The following is a 17,512-nucleotide window of genomic DNA, read 5'->3' as shown; positions in this document are numbered from 1 at the left end:
GCCGCTCCAATCCCTCCAAGTTTCAGTCTTCTAGCTAGAAATTATATGTCTCCTCAGGGGCAGGCTGATGCCGATGGCATTGTGAGCACTTGTAGATAAAAAGGACATCTATAACAAAGGGGGCGGTGGTCCCAAATGCCATGTGCAAGCTACATTGGTTATTTTGCTTAGTTTGCTTGTGTGGTTTTTGTGGCAACACAGGAGCAGCAGTACAGTAGTAGTGAACGCTGTCAATGATAATAACTGCAGGTAAAAAACCACACACAAAAACAAACTAACACACAATCCTCCCAGATTCCACAGAACTTGTTTATGGGCTTTGCCTCCTAGAACAGTGGAGTGGTCTGTTTGTTTGTGGGGTGGTACATATAATGATCCTTCAAAGTAAAACCCAGAGATGTATGGGTGTGGGTTTGGAGGAGGAGGGATAGTTGGAATATAGAAAGATAGGGGCTTTGTGGCGAGTATAGACGAGCACTACCTTGCTAATTGTAGCACAAGGTAGGTTTGAGAATGACAATGTGACGAGGTGACAAAGTTCCCAGTGATAGCAGGCTCCTGACGCACAGACTGTAGTGCTCAGAAGGACTCTAATCGAAAGGGATGGCAATCACTTTCAAAAAGTAACAAGTGACAATGACAGCAGTTAACAGTGGTAGCAGTGGGAGGTGTTGTGACCACACTGGATCACAAGTAGTAGTGAGTAGTGAACTTGAGATTAGAGAAGAAGTCTGGATTGGAGTTCTTGTTTTTTTTACAAGGTAAAATACAGGGGTTTATATAGTGAAAGAAAAGTAGGCTATGCACAGTATAGCTGTGCAAAAAGCATGAGAAAGAACATGAAGGAAGGAATGTACGCTGACAAATCCTGCGTAGGTAGTACAGGATAAGATTGTCAAAAAAAGGAAAAGAAAGGGATAGAACAATGAATGCTGTGAGTAATGTCACAGGTTTGTACAGCCATAAAGTAAAGTCCAATAGCAAAAAGAGAGCAGGAAAATCATGATGTCATGGGAAGATGCAGTAAAAAAAAAGGGCAAGGCAAAACACTATCAGTATCAACACAGTTCCTTTATTGTCAGTCAGGCATTCTAAAAAATATGTGTCCATAAAAATGATTCAAAAATCAAAAATAATCACACTGTAAATGAATGTTCTGCTGAAAAAAAGAAACTGGAGCCACCAGTCCACCACCTAGTCCAAATCCAACAGTTCCATGGCCTTACCAATGGACTGGTTGTGTTGAACCACCTGATCAAACGAGGGAGGGAGAGGAGTAGTTCCAATTTGGAACAAGTGAGTCCCAGGCAGCGTGTGATAGGTGTAGCTGTAGCGAAGACGATGGACAAAAGATAAGTGTACCCAAGTGAATGAGACAGCAATGAACATGGGCGATGCAAGGGGATGAACCTTCTCCAGCTCAAAAACTACCCACCCACCCTCCAACCAGGCAAGACGAGCAACCGATGTTTTGATAGTATATGATGGCAGATCAATGTCATGAAGATGGACCTGTTGCTCTATTTGGACCGGCCGCCGGGGCTTTGCTGATATCAGCAGTGGCACGTGGTAGTTGATGGATCGGCGACAGAAGCAGATAGGAAGTGGTGACATCAGAAATGGTGGGGGTGCAAAAAAGATGAGGAGGAGGAGGGTGGAGGTGACAAAGAGGTGGATTAGAATGGGGATCCAGAAACAACCGTCAGGTGAGAATAAAAAGGAGAGGAAGGGGCCCATGGTGGGACTAGGCAAAGGAAGGGGAGTAAGGGAAACGATGAAGGCGAGGGCGCAATGCAATATATAGCCAGTGGCAACACAAAAATTTGCCAAAATGCCGAAACACGGAAAGTACCGAATGGAAAGCAAAGGTGAGCGCGACTGGATTGCCTAATAGAGGTGGTGCTGATCAGCCACAAGTCCGAAAAAGGCAATATTAATTACTGTTCCACGTGGCACTGTGCCTGTGTGGCGCAAAGGAGAGTCTTTTTGAATATTTACTTTGTTATTGACACTTGTCCATGCTACCAATCAACTTTGGTGCATGACAACGCAGTGAAAATTGTAGCCACACTAAAGAATTCTCACGCTTATAAGAACAGACAGCACAAGTTCACTGACTTTTGGCTTGATAAAGTTTGATCACTTAACTGTATTATTATTACTTAAAAGATAATGTAGAGCAGCTCAGTCAAGAGCAGCAGAATGCTTTTGATACCATCATGCAGTCAATTCATCATAATTGGGGAACAACTTGCTTTATTCACAGTGCTGGAGGTACCAGTAGGGGAAAAACATATCTCTGTAATACAACTACTGCTGTTGTTTGAGCAAGGGATAATTATAATGTTGCTCTATGTGTAACATCCTCTGGGATTGCATCCCTGCTCTTGGAGGGTGACCACACAGCTCATTTGTGCCGTGGAATCCCTATTCCTGTGAACGAAGCATCCACATGGATTCCAAAAAACTCTGACCTCCATGAGGTATTGAGACATACCAGAGTTATTGTCTGGGATGAAGCACCAATGCAACACCGTCATGGAAGTGAAGCATTGGACCGTACATTGTGGGACATTTTGGATAATCAGCTTCCATTTGGAAGTATTACAATGGTCTTTGGGGGGGACTTCCGCCAGACAACACCTGTTGTTCCAAGAGGGTCAAGGCAACATATTATTTCTGCCTCTCTTAGAAGGTCACAACTGTGGACAAATATCCATGTCTGCTATCTCACACAGAACATATGCCTGGACCATACTCCAGAAAGTGAAGCCTTTGTCAGCTAGCTCCTGGATGTTGGTCATGGTCATGGAATTGCAAGAGATGGAACTATTGAGCTCCTCACCAACATGCTTATGCCAGAAAACACCATAGACTTATTAGTCAACACTACCTATCCTGGAATTGCAAATGGAGACAAAGATGACCATTATTTCCTCCGCCGCACCATCCTCTCTGCAAAATATGATGCCGTTAGCGACCTTAATTCAGCAATCCTCACAAAATTCCCTGGAAAAGAGTTAGTAGCTCTATCAATTGAAAAAATGGTTGGAGAGGGGCATGAACATTATCCTGTGGAATCTTGAACTCCTTGCAAGTATCTGGCCTTCTTGAAATGCACCTTAAACTTAAAGCTGGATGTCCACTTATGCTCCTCCGCAATATTGATCCCCTAAATGGACTCTGTAATAGAACACGCATGAATTTGATATAGATAAAGAGAAGGGTATTGAAGTGCCGTGTCTTGGGAGGAAAACATGCATGAAAGATAGCTTTTATTCCATGCCTCACATTGGAACCTTCATCAGAAGAATTGCCCATCAAGCTATCACATTGTCAATTCCCTGTCTGTGTTGCCTTTGCCATGACCATCAACAAGTCTCAAGGTCAATCAGTGACACAGGTTGGGCTGGATATATGTGTTCCAGTATTTTCACATGGGCAACTTTATGTTGCATTGTCTTGCTGCACTTCAGGAGAGAGAATAAAAGTGCTATTTCCACAGGGCTCAAATGACAGATGTACCATCAATGTGGCATATCCCAAAATTCTGACTGGCTTTATCCGTGACTGGCAAGTAGATTTTTCCGCAATTCTCACCCTTTTTACTAGTGTTTTGATATCAGATCATTTTATCATCCTTTACCATTTCTGGAATCTTTTTTTATTATTTCTCAACAATTTATCAATGTAATACCACAGACTTTTTACGTTACAATATATGTTGATGTTTGTAAAGGTTCAATGAATCATCTGCTTGAATTCAGTATACTGTGCACAAGTCTAGGGCAGGCTTATAAGGACATTTAACGACAAAACAGCAAGTCAAACATGCATCATAGGATTCAAAGACTTAACATACATTACAGACAGCATATGTTCACTGACTTAACATTTTGATCAGACAGTATTATTATTATTATTTATCATATAGCAAAAACATTGCACCAGTGGCAGAGCCGCGGGCTAGACCTCGTTGTTACTGTAGCTAACACTGTCCTTTATTTTTTTTTGATATTTTTTGTATATTTTTTGGCTTGGGCCTCATTGCTCAAGAGACAGATCTCTGCTTCACGTGTCACAAAATATTAAATATTTGTATATTAGTGTTTCATGCTATGCACAGTGTTTGCTCTTACAAACAATCAAGCGGGAGTCAAATAATATTCTGCCGAGCTGCGGCTTCATCAAAAAGTCGAGCTGTAACTAACGATCCACCGTAAATGGTTGAGAAGAGGATGTATTATTATGTTGATTGCCTGCGATGAGGTCCTGCTTATCATCTTGTCATCGAATATTTTACAAAATAACAAACCTCCACCCCTGTTGTATGACCCACCCACAATAACTGAGGAATTTGTACTGGACCCTTGATTTACAACACTTTGGATGAAAACATCTTGATTTATAATTACGGTCGATGCTTTAAGCTGATTGACGGGTATCGACTGAAGAGCCTCATGGAAACCTTGCACTTGTGTTAGGACCTGCTGATCGTTTTGATCAAATTTCGCATCTGGTCCGTCGTCGTTAGCCTCATCTTCACTCGTTACGTCTGCAAAATAAAATAGAGATAATAAATTTGTCCTTCGTAGTGAGACTCAAGGCAAGCTGAAGACGCACCGCCTTGAATAATACTGTCTACAGCCGTGAAGTAGCTTGCTGTATAATTGATAATTGCCTCACGATCTAACGAAATGAAGGTTTGAAATCAGCCAGACTGGCCAATGTGAACGATCTCGGAGATGGATGTAGCAGGGGACATCGAACTCACTTTCTGCGCTGTATATTCTCCTCCTCAGAATATCATCTGAAGTACTCTATGCGATTATAAGTGATAAGTCCTTACTGACTTCAATCACTTACTTTCGTCAATTTCAGCACCTCAAGGCTTTGTGCGGCAAATTCACGACGTGTGCGATACATTTTTATTAACCTCCTCGGGTTCCACACGAACGTCTTTCTTTGTTGTTCAAGTCGGAGAGCCATGGCGTTTAGTCTGAGTAAAAACGAGAAGAATAAATCAGAGTACCAGTAGGGGGAAATATTTGAATCCATATTTACCTTAAAATAAGGTTCTCCATTCTGTCGATGTCCTCTCCAACATCCAGTTGAGACTGGTTGGAATATCTCTGACATTGATAGAGTAGTTCTAGGGAGATCTTTCGGTACCGTTGACCCTTCTCAAGATATGAACACTTCTCAGTGTCTTTGGATAGCGAGCTGAAGGATGCTAGAAGGTCAAAGTTGGAAGAGCCGCTGGCATCATCAAGCCCTTCCATGTTTTGCGGGGGTTTCTAAGACCAAATGGAAGTATGTGATAAGACCGTCAGGGTATAGAGGGGGAAATCCGATGTGCTAGTGATCAAATCGTCATCATGATTGTCCTCTTTTTAAGTTGTGACTAGTTGGCTCCTGGAATGATGAGATAAAACGGTACTAGCGTCACACGGTACATAAGCAAATATATGCCTACTTATACCACTGCGACGAGTGCAACTCGTTCCCTTGAAGTTCCACTTGGCCTCTGAGATTCATTTGGTTGGCTAAGAGCCTGTTAGAGTAACGTGACATCACGCCTTGAATATTGAATGCTGATGGGCACATGAAAACATAAGTTTTAATCCAAGCTCACTCCCAGATAAGTACGACGTAATATAGAAATTGCATGCGTAACCAACAGATCGCAGTGTGCATGCATTAAGGCAGAGGTATATGTTTTCCGTGAATTGACCAACATTGCAAGCGCTAGCGTCACTGCCGCGGGATGTACGTCGGGGATTTATTTGCAGAGTCCGACCAAGCGGGACTAACAGGCAAAAGAGTGCCAGTGTAACCGACACTGTGACCACTGGTCGTAATATTCACCAATGCTGTCTCGTCGACGCAAGCGTCAAGCTGAACGGGAAGCAAGCTTAGCACAGACACAGGCTATCATCGAGAAACGTGCACTTCAAGTGTTTGGCTATCCTTTACGGACCACGCTCGAGACTGTTGTTAAAACTGAACTATGGTGGTGCCAACACTATCAGTGGCTAACGGATATTGGCTACTTACTACGCCCCCGATACGCGCCTGGGTGGGTCCCTTCATGGCAAGGTAACAACAAGGATTGGGAAGAATGCGAAGATAGCCAAGTTCCTCCGGTACAATGTGTTATTTACTTTACTCACTGCGTTTTTCAATAACCATCTCGTAGTTAAAGCATGTGATGGATGCAACTCGCATGGTCGATGGACTTGCTGTGACATTGAAGTTGATGAGGAAGTCACGACATCCTTATGAGATTGAAATTGGCCGGCTATTTTCGACAGAACCATTGGCCTCTGATCCTGCTAATCATTGCGTCTCGATCCATGACGTGCTCGATGTACCAGATAACGATGATCAGGCTATTCTGGTCATGCCGCTGTTGCGACCATTTAACGATCCCCGGTTTGACACTTGCGGTGAAGTACTGGATTTTTTTCGCCAACTGTTTGTGGTGAGAACTCTCCAAGTTTTTCAAATGGGCCACTGACTATCTCGCTTCGCAGGGTTTACGATTTATTCATCAGCAACATGTCGCTCATCGGTGTGTTTTTGTCGGGTTCTTGTCATTGGATGTTCTCTGAGAGACTAATAGTGACTGTATGGATCTCAATATCATGATGGATGCCACACAATTCATCGATCCTTTTCATCCTCAAAAGCGTGATATGAGACGTGATTTTAAAGGCCGGGCAAGATACGTGACTCGCACTCAGCGTCCTCCAAGATACTTTTTCATCGACTTTGGAATATCTCGACGTTATGAAGCGGACAATGTTGCCCCTCTGGAAGAACCCATATGGGGAGGCGATAAGACTGTACCTGAATTTCAAAATTCGCATGAGCCTCGCGATCCCTTCCAAACAGACGTATATTATCTAGGAAACATGATAAGGAATGAATTCTTGCTGGTGAGTGGTACCCTTATGCTGAAAGAGGTTAATTGCATATGCTTGTATATACCAAGACAAAAAATGGGTTTGAATTCATGGAACCGCTGGTGAAAGACATGGTACAAGATGACCCAGCAAAGCGGCCTACCATGGATGAAGTCGTTGGGCGCTTCGACCATATTCTTCAGAATATCAGTAGCTGGAAACTACGGTCACGCGTCATTGACAAGGAGGATGGCAATTTCACAGGCCTTTATCGTGATGTCACTCATTGGACCCGTCGCATCAACTATATAGTTAGGAGAGTGTCGGCGATACCAACGCCTTGAAACCCTTACGTTCTTTACCATTATACCTGCTACATTTACTTACGGATCTATCCAAGGAACTGGATTCCTGGCCTCTGTGTAGTGTACTTTATGTGACCAGGAGTCGCAGCTACATATCGATGTGTTATTGATTGCATCCGCGTCTGTTCGAAACATATTTCCACTTGGGACGGTCAGAAGACTCAAAACTGATAAGGACCGATTTCAATGGCTTTGATGAGCCGATACATGTATGTTGGCCTGACTTGTTCCTCTTTGGTCTTCACCGACTTTACCCCTCCGACTGATAGCATAATTACCATAAAAGGTCTTGTTTATTTTGGCTGAGAAATCCACTGCACATTGAGCCCTAAAAAAACTGAGGTATTATAACGTGAAAATTCTGAATAATACCAGAATAATGTCAGAAAAACCTTGTAAGGTAGGGCTCATGCACATACCACTAACGTCAGGTGATCTGTGACTGGTTGTGATGGAATGAGACCAAACATGACCCAGCCAAAAACATTGCTCAATCACTGGAGATATAAACACAGTGTAAGGTAGAAATAAAGTGAAAATAGTGGAGCAATCCTGTCAGAAATAAGACTATAAGAGGTACATACAGAGCATAGGAATACATGAAATAATAAATAAGATAATATGACCTCAAGCTGCTGATAAATTATCATATTCCTGCTTTCCCAAGCTCATTGAGAAGTGCATTTGGTAGGATCCGATGCCCACAATACTTCTTTGCTGCTCAAGCAGCCTGTTGCCCTGTCAACCCTTTGTGATAAGCATCCATAAAGCGACAAGCACGGCAAGCATATCTAATGGGTATGTAAAAATCATTAAATGCACTACAATTGTGCAAAGCAAAACACTTTTTCATCTGCTGCACAGTGACGGAGCCCAATGCAGCAAGGATATTTTTCTTGAGGTCTTCTTCCTTTGAGGATGAAGGATTGAGCCAGTACACACACTTTGCATGACACCAACACTGCTCTATAAAGTTTAGCTCACAATGAAGTTTAGGGAGAAAAAGAACTTGGAATCCTTGTACTTCTCAAGCAAGCTCGAGCAATGACTTGACATTTACAAAATCAGGCTTGTTGTAGAGTGTCCTGCAACAACAGCAGCACGTAATATTTGGAGGACACTTTGCACGTACATGTGAGAAGTCCCCATAAACACGCTCACTGAGGATTTCTGCCATGCCTTTGAAGATGTCTGCACGGTGTCATGCACCAAAGTTGATTGGTAGCATGGACAGGTGTCAATAACGAAGCGAATATTCAAAAAGACTCGCCTTTGCACCACACAGGCACAGTGCCACATGGAATAGCAATCCAGTCACGCTCACCTTTGCTTTTCCATTCGGTACTTTCCGCATTTCCGCATTTCGGCAAATTTTTGCGTCGCCACTGGCTACACATTGCATTGCGCCCTTGCTTTTGTCGTTTCCCTTACTCCCCTTCCTTTGCCTAGCCCCACCATGGGCCCCTTCCTCTCCTTTTTATTCTCACCTGACGGTTGTTTCTGGATCCCCATTCTAATCCACTTTTCCGTCACCTCCACCCTCCTCCTCCTCATCTTATTTGCACCCCCACCATTTCTGATATCACCACTTCCTATCCGCTTCTGTTGCCAATCCGTTGACTACCACGTGCCACTGCTGATATCAGCAAAGCCCCTGGCGGCCAGTTCAAATAGGGCAACAGGTCCATCTTTATGACGTTGATCTACCATCATATACTATCAAAACATCGGTTGCTCGTCTTGCCTGGTTGGAGGGTGGGTGGGTAGTTTTTGAGCTGGAGAAGGTTCATCCCCTTGCGTTGCCCATGTTCATTGCTGTCCCATTCACTTGGGTACACTTATCATTTGTCCATCGTCTTCGCTACAGCTACACCTATCACACGCTGCCTGGGACTCACTTGTTCCAAATTGGAACTACTCCTCTCCCTCCCTCGTTTGATCAGGTGGTCCAACACAACCAGTCCATTGGTAAGGCCATGGAACTGTCAGATTTGGACTAGGTGGTGGACTGGTGGCTCCAGTTTCTTTTTTTCAGCAGAACATTCATTTACAGTGTGATTATTTTTGATTTTTTGAATCATTTTTATGGACACATATTTTTTAGAATGCCTGACTGACAATAAAGGAACTGTGTTGATACTGATAGTGTTTTGCCTTGCCTTTTTTTTACTGCATCTTCCCATGACATCATGATTTTCCTGCTCTCTTTTTGCTATTGGACTTTACTTTATGGCTGTACAAACCTGTGACATTACTCACAGCATTCATTGTTCTATCCCTTTCTTTTCCTTTTTTTGACAATCTTATCCTGTACTACCTACGCAGGATTTGTCAGCGTACATTCCTTCCTTCATGTTCTTTCTCATTCTTTTTGCACAGCTATACTGTGCATAGCCTACTTTTCTTTCACTATATAAACCCCTGTATTTTACCTTGTAAAAAAACAAAAACTCCAATCCAGACTTCTTCTCTAATCTCAAGTTCACTACTCTCTGCTACTTGTGATCCAGTGTGGTCACTACACTTCCCACTGCTACCACTGTTAATTGCTGTCATCGTCACTTGTTACTTTTTGAAAGTGATTGCCATCCCCTTCGATTAGAGTCCTTCTGAGCACTACAGTTTGTGCGTCAGGAGCCTGCTATCACTGGGAACCTTGTCACCTCGTCATCCTTGTCGTTCTCAAACCTACCTTGTGCTACCATTAGCAACGTAGTGCTCATCTATACTCGTCACTAAGCCCCTATCTTCTATAAATTCAACTATCCCTCCTCCTCAAAACCCACACTCATACACCACTGGGTTTTTACTTTGAAGGATCTTTATACGTACCACCCCACAAACAACCAGACCACTCCACTGTTCTAGGAGGCAAAGCCCATAAACAAGTTCCATGGAATCTGGGAGGATTGTGTGTTAGTTTGTTTTTGTGTGTGGTTTTCTAACAGCAGTTCTCATCTTCGACAACGGGGATGCCATTGAGGAAAATAGAACGACTGAGGTGTATTGTTGTTAAGTTTTCTATCAGCCATCCAAATCTTTGTCTTTATAGGCTTTCCATCAAGCCCATGGATGGTTTGTCCTTGTTTGTTACATGCATTTACCTCCACCCCCCAATTATTCCCTTGCTTTGGAATAAATTTTGTTACGATAAAACAATTTTCGGACCTTTCCTTCTTTTTCATTCTCCGCTTTAACCTTGTACACTTTAGCTTTCACACATGGTGCCACGTGGCACTTCCCCTTTTGTTCAAACTCCTCTTTCTCGCGCCGCATTGCCTTCTTCTTATTTTAGATACAACTCTCTCACACAGTGGAGCTGGTCATGCGGGCTAGGCCCCATGACATCATCAGCCACTGACTTTATCAACTGTATAGTACATAAGTACAAACACTCTGTATTAGTATATATACCCCAATAAATCCAGGAGACTCCTTAGCGAGTCCGCCTGTTGTATACCAACAAACTCTTTGCAGCTTAAGGGGTAACCACTCCCTCAACATCTTCTTTATAGTGTGTTCTTGTGTGCGCCAGAGTAACTAACTCTTGGTTGTTACATTAGGACTCGCTCCTCTACTCTCTCGCACGTTGTGCAAAAAGTCCCACTGGGCACCCGGACTCCAGGGTGAAGGAGATTTGGTTATTGGTTGGGAATATCCCACATAGCAGATAGGTGCGCTCTTTGCGACGGCCTTGTAGTGCTTTGGGAGAAGAACCAAAACCTTTGATACGCAGCCCCCAGCGTTAAAGGGAGTACTTAGCTCAGCAGTCGGTGTGGAATCACTGCTGATTAGAATTTACATACAAAACTTCACTTTCTCTTTCCTCTGACCAGGCCGGTGTCGATGATGAGAACTGTTGTTAGAAAACCACACACAAAACAAACTAACACACAATCCTCCCAGATTCCACGGAACTTGTTTATGGGCTTTGCCTCCTAGAACAGTGGAGTGGTCTGGTTGTTCGTGGGGTGGTACGTATAAAGATCCTTCAAAGTAAAACCCAGTGGTGTATGAGTGTGGGTTTTGAGGAGGAGGGATAGTTGAATTTATAGAAAGATAGGGGGTTTGTGGCGAGTATAGACGAGCACTACCTTGCTAATCGTAGCACAAGGTAGGTTTGAGAACAACGAGGATGACGAGGTGACGAGGTTCCCAGTGATAGCAGGCTCCTGATGCACAAACTGTAGTGCTCAGAAGGACTCTAATCGAAGGGGATGACAATCACTTTCAAAAGTGACGAGTGACGATGACAGCAGTTAACAGTGGTAGAAGTGGGAAGTGTTGTGACCACACTGGATCACAAGTAGCAGTAAGAAGTGGACTTAAGATTAGAGAAGAAGTCTGGAATCGAGTTCTTTGTTCTTTTTTTTTTACAAGGTAAAATACAGGGGTTTATATAGTAAAAGAGAAGTAGGCTATGCACAGTATAGCTGTGCAAAAAGAATGAGAAAGAATATGAAGGAAGGAATGTACGCTGACGAATCCTGCGTAGGTAGTACAGGATAAGATTGTCAAAAAAAGAAAAGAAAGGGATAGAACAATAAATGCTGTGAGTAATATCACAGGTTTGTACAGCCATAAAGTAAAGTCCAATAGCAAAAAGAGAGCAGGAAAATCATGATGTCATGGGAAGATGCAGTAAAAAAAGAGCAAGGCAAAACACTATCAGTATCAACACAGTTCCTTTATTGTCAGTCAGGCATTCTAAAAAAATATGTGTCCATAAAAATGATTCAAAAATCAAAAATAATCGCACTGTAAATGAATGTTCTGCTGAAAAAAAGAAACTGGAGCCACCGGTCCACCACCTAGTCCAAATCTGACAGTTCCATGGCCTTACCAATGGACTGGTTGTGTTGGACCACCTGATCAAACGAGGGAGGGAGAGGAGTAGTTCCAATTTGGAACAAGTGAGTCCCAGGCAGCGTGTGGTAGGTGTAGCTGTAGCGAAGACGATGGACAAATGATAAGTGTACCCAAGTGAATGGGACAGCAATGAACATGGGCAACGCAAGGGGATGAACCTTCTCCAGCTCAAAAACTACCCACCCACGCTCCAACCAGGCAAGACGAGCGACCGATGTTTTGATAGTATATGATGGCAGATCGACGTCATGAAGATGGACTTGTTGCCCTATTTGGACCGGCCGCCGGGGCTTTGCTGATATCAGCAGTGGCACGTGGTAGTCAACGGATCGGCGACGGAAGCGGATAGGAAGTGGTGACATCAGAAATGGTGGGGGTGCAAAGAAGATGAGGAGGAGGAGGGTGGAGGTGACGAGGAGGTGAACTAAAATGGGGACCCAGAAACGACCGTCGGGTGAGAATAAAAAGGAGAGGAAGGGGCCCATGGTGGGGCTAGGCAAAGGAAGGGGAGTAAGGGAAACGACAAAAGCGAGGGCGCAATGCAATGTGTAGCCAGTGGCGACGCGAAAATTTGCCGAAATGCCGAAATGCGGAAAGTACCGGATGGAAAAGCAAAGGTGAGCGTGACTGGATTGCCTAATAGAGGTGGTGCTGATCAGCCACAAGTTCAAAAAGGGCAATATTAATTACTATTCCACGTGGCACTGTGCCTGTGTGGCGCAAAGGCGAGTCTTTTTGAATATTCGCTTCGTTATTGACACCTGTCCATGCTACCAATCAACTTTGGTGCATGACACCGGGCACTTGCCTCCGCCAGTCTGGAGAAGGGTTGACAGCTTAACAAGCGGACCACCCCCTGACAACCATTCAGACCAGGGTTTAATACTATAACTTTTATATAAATTTTCAAAATACTATAGTGTGGGTAGTCGGAGATTGAGATCCGATACTCAGCTGGGAAGAGGTAGATCCGCAAATAGCAAGCGGGGACCCCCAGTTACGTTTTTTTTATTACTTTACAAAGAGAACAAGTCGACATGTCATCGCAACCAGATATCAATGCCCTGCTGCACAACATGCGTGCGCAGATTCAGGCGTTGACCACTCAACTCGCCGAGCTGCAGGCAAATCCCCCTGCGGCAAACCCCTCGGTAGAGAAAAAGTTCAACAAGAAAGTCAAAGTTGTCGCTGACCCTGGCGCCTTCAAAGGAGACAGAGCGCGATTCGCTGAATGGTAGATCAAGCTCCAGATTTGGGTCAAGGCAAACTGGGACGCATTTGCCGATGACTTTGAGGTAGCCACTGCGGTGCTATCTCGACTAAAAGGACCTGTGGCAGGTCGATACGCCCAAGTAAGGCTTCAGGAGTGCTATACCGTGGGAGTGTGGCACACCTGGGACAATCTCAAAGTAGAGATCAAAAAATATTTCAAGCCGCAAGCTGAGCGTGACTGGGCGCGTCAGCAAATCCGTTCCTTCAAACAAGGCAACATGAGGACGGATGATTTCGTAACCCGGTTCCTGGCCCTCTCCATCCAAGGGGGTCTTGGTAATGATCATGCAGTAGAGCTGCTGGAACGCAATGTGAACCCCCACATTGCAGAACAGCTTTATCTGCAGGATATGAGAAATGAGAATCTCTCTCAAGCAGCAGAGGAGGTTCAAAAAATAGGTAGGGCCATAGAGCTCTACAAAATGCACCAAGGTGGCAAGACCACCAAAAACAACCAATCCCAGAGGCGCCCTGGGTCATCAAACCATCATAATCACTCTCACGGGTTCAAGCCGTTCGGGCTGCAGCCAGGACAGGGTGCTCCTATGGATATCGGCACGGTCCAAGGCGGACAGATGCGCAGATTCAAGGGCAACTGTTACAACTGTGGCCAAGAGGGACACATGTCCCGAGATTGCAGAAACGGGGTGCAGGCTGCCCAACAAAAAAATAACCAAGGGCGCCAGGCGCGCCAATTAGAGTCCGAGAAACCGGACAATCGGCTCCAGACTCTGGCCGGTTGTTTGTACGACAAAATCCGGGCCTTCTTCTACGATCAGCAGGCTGCTGAAATGAAGGCTCAGGGAAAAGAGTTCGGAGCTTAGGTCACTTGGGTGCCTTCGCTCCTATGAACAACGAAGTAAACCACAACAAGGTGGCCCCTGCTCCGGGGTGTTGCACGAGCAATAAAGGAAAGACGGGGATGGCTCCCCAATTTGTAAATAGATTTCTAAATTTGTTATTGGAAGTATGTACTTGTATGAAGCATTGTGACTGTAATATTTATAATACTACCGCTGCACCAGTGTCTCCCTTGGAGTGTGGCCCCGGCAAGACAAACAATAGGGTGCTTGATTCTGGTAAAAATAAAATAGAAAAACATGTAACATTTGATACCTCTTCTTCTTTGTTGGAGCCACCCTTTGCCGAAATCCCAAGGCGTGTGTTGATGCGCACATATTTATTCCAAAAAGAGATCCGCTTAGATGTTGGTGTGGAAAACCTTGCCCGGGGCATAGTACACCCAACCAGCGCACTGCTTGATTCAGGCGCTAACGGAATCTTCATAGATCAGGCCTGGGCGGAGCAAATTGGACTTCCCCTTATAAAATTAGATGTATCTATTCCCATCTATAATGTTGATGGTACGCTTAACACAGGTGGCTGTATCACACACAAATGTTTTTTTGTGGTCGAATACCAAGGACACGGAGAACGAGTCACCGCCAAAGCTACCCAACTAGGGAAGATTAATTTAATCTTGGGCTGGACCTGGCCATTTAAACACAATCCTGAGATTGACTGGCAGACAGGGGTTGTCACATTGTCACGTTGCCCTCAGGAGTGTGTAAACTTGGGTAAACCGAATCATGTCCGTCACAACGAGCATCTTGAGAAGATAAACACTGGTCACGTTTATGAGCTCAGATCTTCAGAAAAGATCAACGGTGACGATGATGAGGTAAAACCCGAAGAAGAGATTAAGAGGCTGGTACCTCCCGAGTACCATGACTTCTGGAAAGTCTTTTCAAAACATAAATCAGAGCGCTTCCCAGAGGCTAAGCCTTGGGACCATGCTATAGATTTGAAGGACACCTTCAAACCGAGGAAAGGACACATGATACCACTCTCCAGAAAGAGATGAGGTATTGAGTTTCATAGATGAACAGCTTAGAAAGGGTTATATCAGACCTTCCAAAAGCCCTATGACGTCCCCGGTGTTCTTCATTCCAAAAAAGGATGGTAAGAAGCATATGATTATGGACTATTGTTACTTGAATGAGTACACGGTTAAAAATGCATATCCGCTGCCTTTGATCAGTCAGCTAGTAGACAAATTGGCTGGCGCCAAAATCTTAACAAAGATGGATCTTAGATGGGGGTACAATAATGTACGCATCAAAGAAGAAGATGCTTAAAAGGCCATGTTCATGTGCCACCGAGGATCCTTTGAACCCCTTGTTATGTTCTTTGGGTTGACCAACTCACCGGCGACCTTCCAGAGCATGATGAATGAGATCTTTGCGGATATGGAAAACTGTGTTGTCATTTACATTGACAATTTGTTAATATTTACAAAGTTGGACAATGAGGCTGAGCATGACAGGATCGTGCAAGAAGTCCTTTGACGCTTACAGGAACGGGACCTATTCGTCAAACCCAAAAAATGTAATTTTAAAGTGAAGGAAGTAGACTTCCTCGGTATGATCATAGGCCAGAACAGAATCAGGATGGATCCTGATAAAGTTCAAGCTATATTGGACTGGCCAGAACCTACTTGCGTCAAAGGAGTTAGGGCCTTCCTTGGCTTAGGCAATTTCTACCGAAGGTTTATCAAAAACTTTGCAAAAATCACGAGACCGTTGAACAATCTCACTAAAAAGGACATTGTTTGGCACTGGGGCGCCAAGGAATAAGAAGCTTTTGATAAGCTTAAACAGGCGTTTACAACGGCGCCCATATTAGCATTCCCAGAATTGGACAAAGAGTTCCGGCTAGAAACCGACTCTTCTGATTTTGCTACCGGGGCTGTTCTATCAATTAAATGCCCTGACAATCTTTGGAGGCCTTGTGCCTATTTATCGCATAGTTTGTCGCCTACAGAGCACAACTATCAAATCTATGATAAGGAGATGCTGGCCATCAATAGAGCTCTGGAGCACTGGCGGCACTACTTAGAAGGTGCTAGGCACCAATTTGAAATTTGGACTGATCATAAGAATCTGGAGTATTTGATGACGGCCCGAGACTTAAACTGAAGACAGGCCCGCTACGTGGTATACTTGTCAAGGTTTAATTATAAATTAATTCATAAGCCTGGAAGCTCTATGGGGAAAGCGGACACTTTGTCCAGAAGAGAGGATCATGCCAACAGCATCAAAGATGACAAAAAAGGTGTTACCCTGATAGACCAATCAAGGGTTGCCAATGTTAGAATTGGGCAGGATTCCGATCTTCTGGAAGTCTTCAAGAAAGACATCTCCTCAGAAGAGAAGGCACGCCTTGATGGCAATGAAAACTATTTATGGGAAGACGGGCTCTTCCATTTTAAGACAAAATCTATGTGCCCGAGTCCGCAAGGATCAAGGCAATAGACAGACATCACGACACTCCAGTGGCTGGGCACCCTGGGTGGCAACGAACAATGGAGTTGATCTCCAGAAACTACGTGTGGCCTGGCATGGTCAAAGATGTACAGGACTACGTAAAATCCTGTCTGATGTGCCATGGCTAAGAATTCTCACCAACCGCTGGCCGGTAAACTTATGCCAAATCCGATACCAGCTGGTCCCTAGCAAGATATATTGGTTGATTTCACAACGGATCTGCCCAAGTCAAATGGGTATGATTCAGTAATGGTGGTAGTAGATCGCTTCTCCAAAGAAGTGGTATTTATTCCCACCAACAAAACCATTACCGCCACTGGTACGGCAGATTTATTTAAAGATTTTGTATGGTCTATCCATGGGTTACCAGAAACGGTTATCTCTGATAGAGGACCACAATTCGCCAGCGAGTTTACGAAAGAACTATGCCAGATGCTGGGCATCAAACCTAAATTATCAACGGTGTTCCATCCGCAGACTGATGGACAAATGGAGAGACTCAACCAGGAGTTGAAACAATATCTCCGGATATTTATTAATGACAGGCAGACAGATTGGGCTAAGTGGCTAAAGATAGCCCAGTTCTCATACAATATTAAACAGTCGTCGGCTACAGGAAAAGCACCCTTCGAGGTTACTAGATTGTACCTCCCCAGAATGGGTGTAGAACCTGGTAAAAGCAAGAACAAGGCTGCTGGGAACATGGCCAAAGACATGAAGTCTGTCTTAGATGAAACGCGCAAAGCGCTATTCAAAACTGCAGAGCAGATGA

General features: G+C 44.2%; 2 protein-coding genes across 2 annotated transcripts; one reads left to right on the top strand and one right to left on the bottom strand.

The window, feature by feature from the left end:
• Positions 1–4,147: 4,147 nt before the first annotated feature.
• Positions 4,148–5,528, bottom strand: SERLADRAFT_478092 (uncharacterized protein; the record flags this gene model as incomplete). The annotated part of the gene is made up of 6 exons (XM_007323164.1): positions 4,148–4,259; positions 4,316–4,555; positions 4,624–4,689; positions 4,775–4,820; positions 4,867–4,999; positions 5,065–5,528. The coding sequence occupies 6 exons, from the start codon at positions 5,280–5,282 to the stop codon at positions 4,207–4,209; spliced, it is 756 nt and encodes a 251-aa protein (XP_007323226.1).
• Positions 5,529–5,838: 310 nt separating this feature from the next.
• Positions 5,839–7,495, top strand: SERLADRAFT_478085 (uncharacterized protein; the record flags this gene model as incomplete). Its single annotated transcript, XM_007323163.1, has 5 exons — positions 5,839–6,146; positions 6,200–6,484; positions 6,537–6,574; positions 6,626–6,941; positions 6,998–7,495. 5 exons carry the CDS (start codon positions 5,871–5,873, stop codon positions 7,250–7,252), a joined length of 1,170 nt encoding a protein of 389 aa, XP_007323225.1.
• Positions 7,496–17,512: the final 10,017 nt, after the last annotated feature.

This window comes from Serpula lacrymans (assembly GCF_000218685.1).
Source record: "Serpula lacrymans var. lacrymans S7.9 unplaced genomic scaffold SERLAscaffold_15, whole genome shotgun sequence".
In the NCBI taxonomy this organism is placed as follows: Eukaryota; Fungi; Basidiomycota; class Agaricomycetes; order Boletales; family Serpulaceae; genus Serpula; species Serpula lacrymans.
This window is presented reverse-complemented; position numbering and strand designations above follow the sequence as displayed.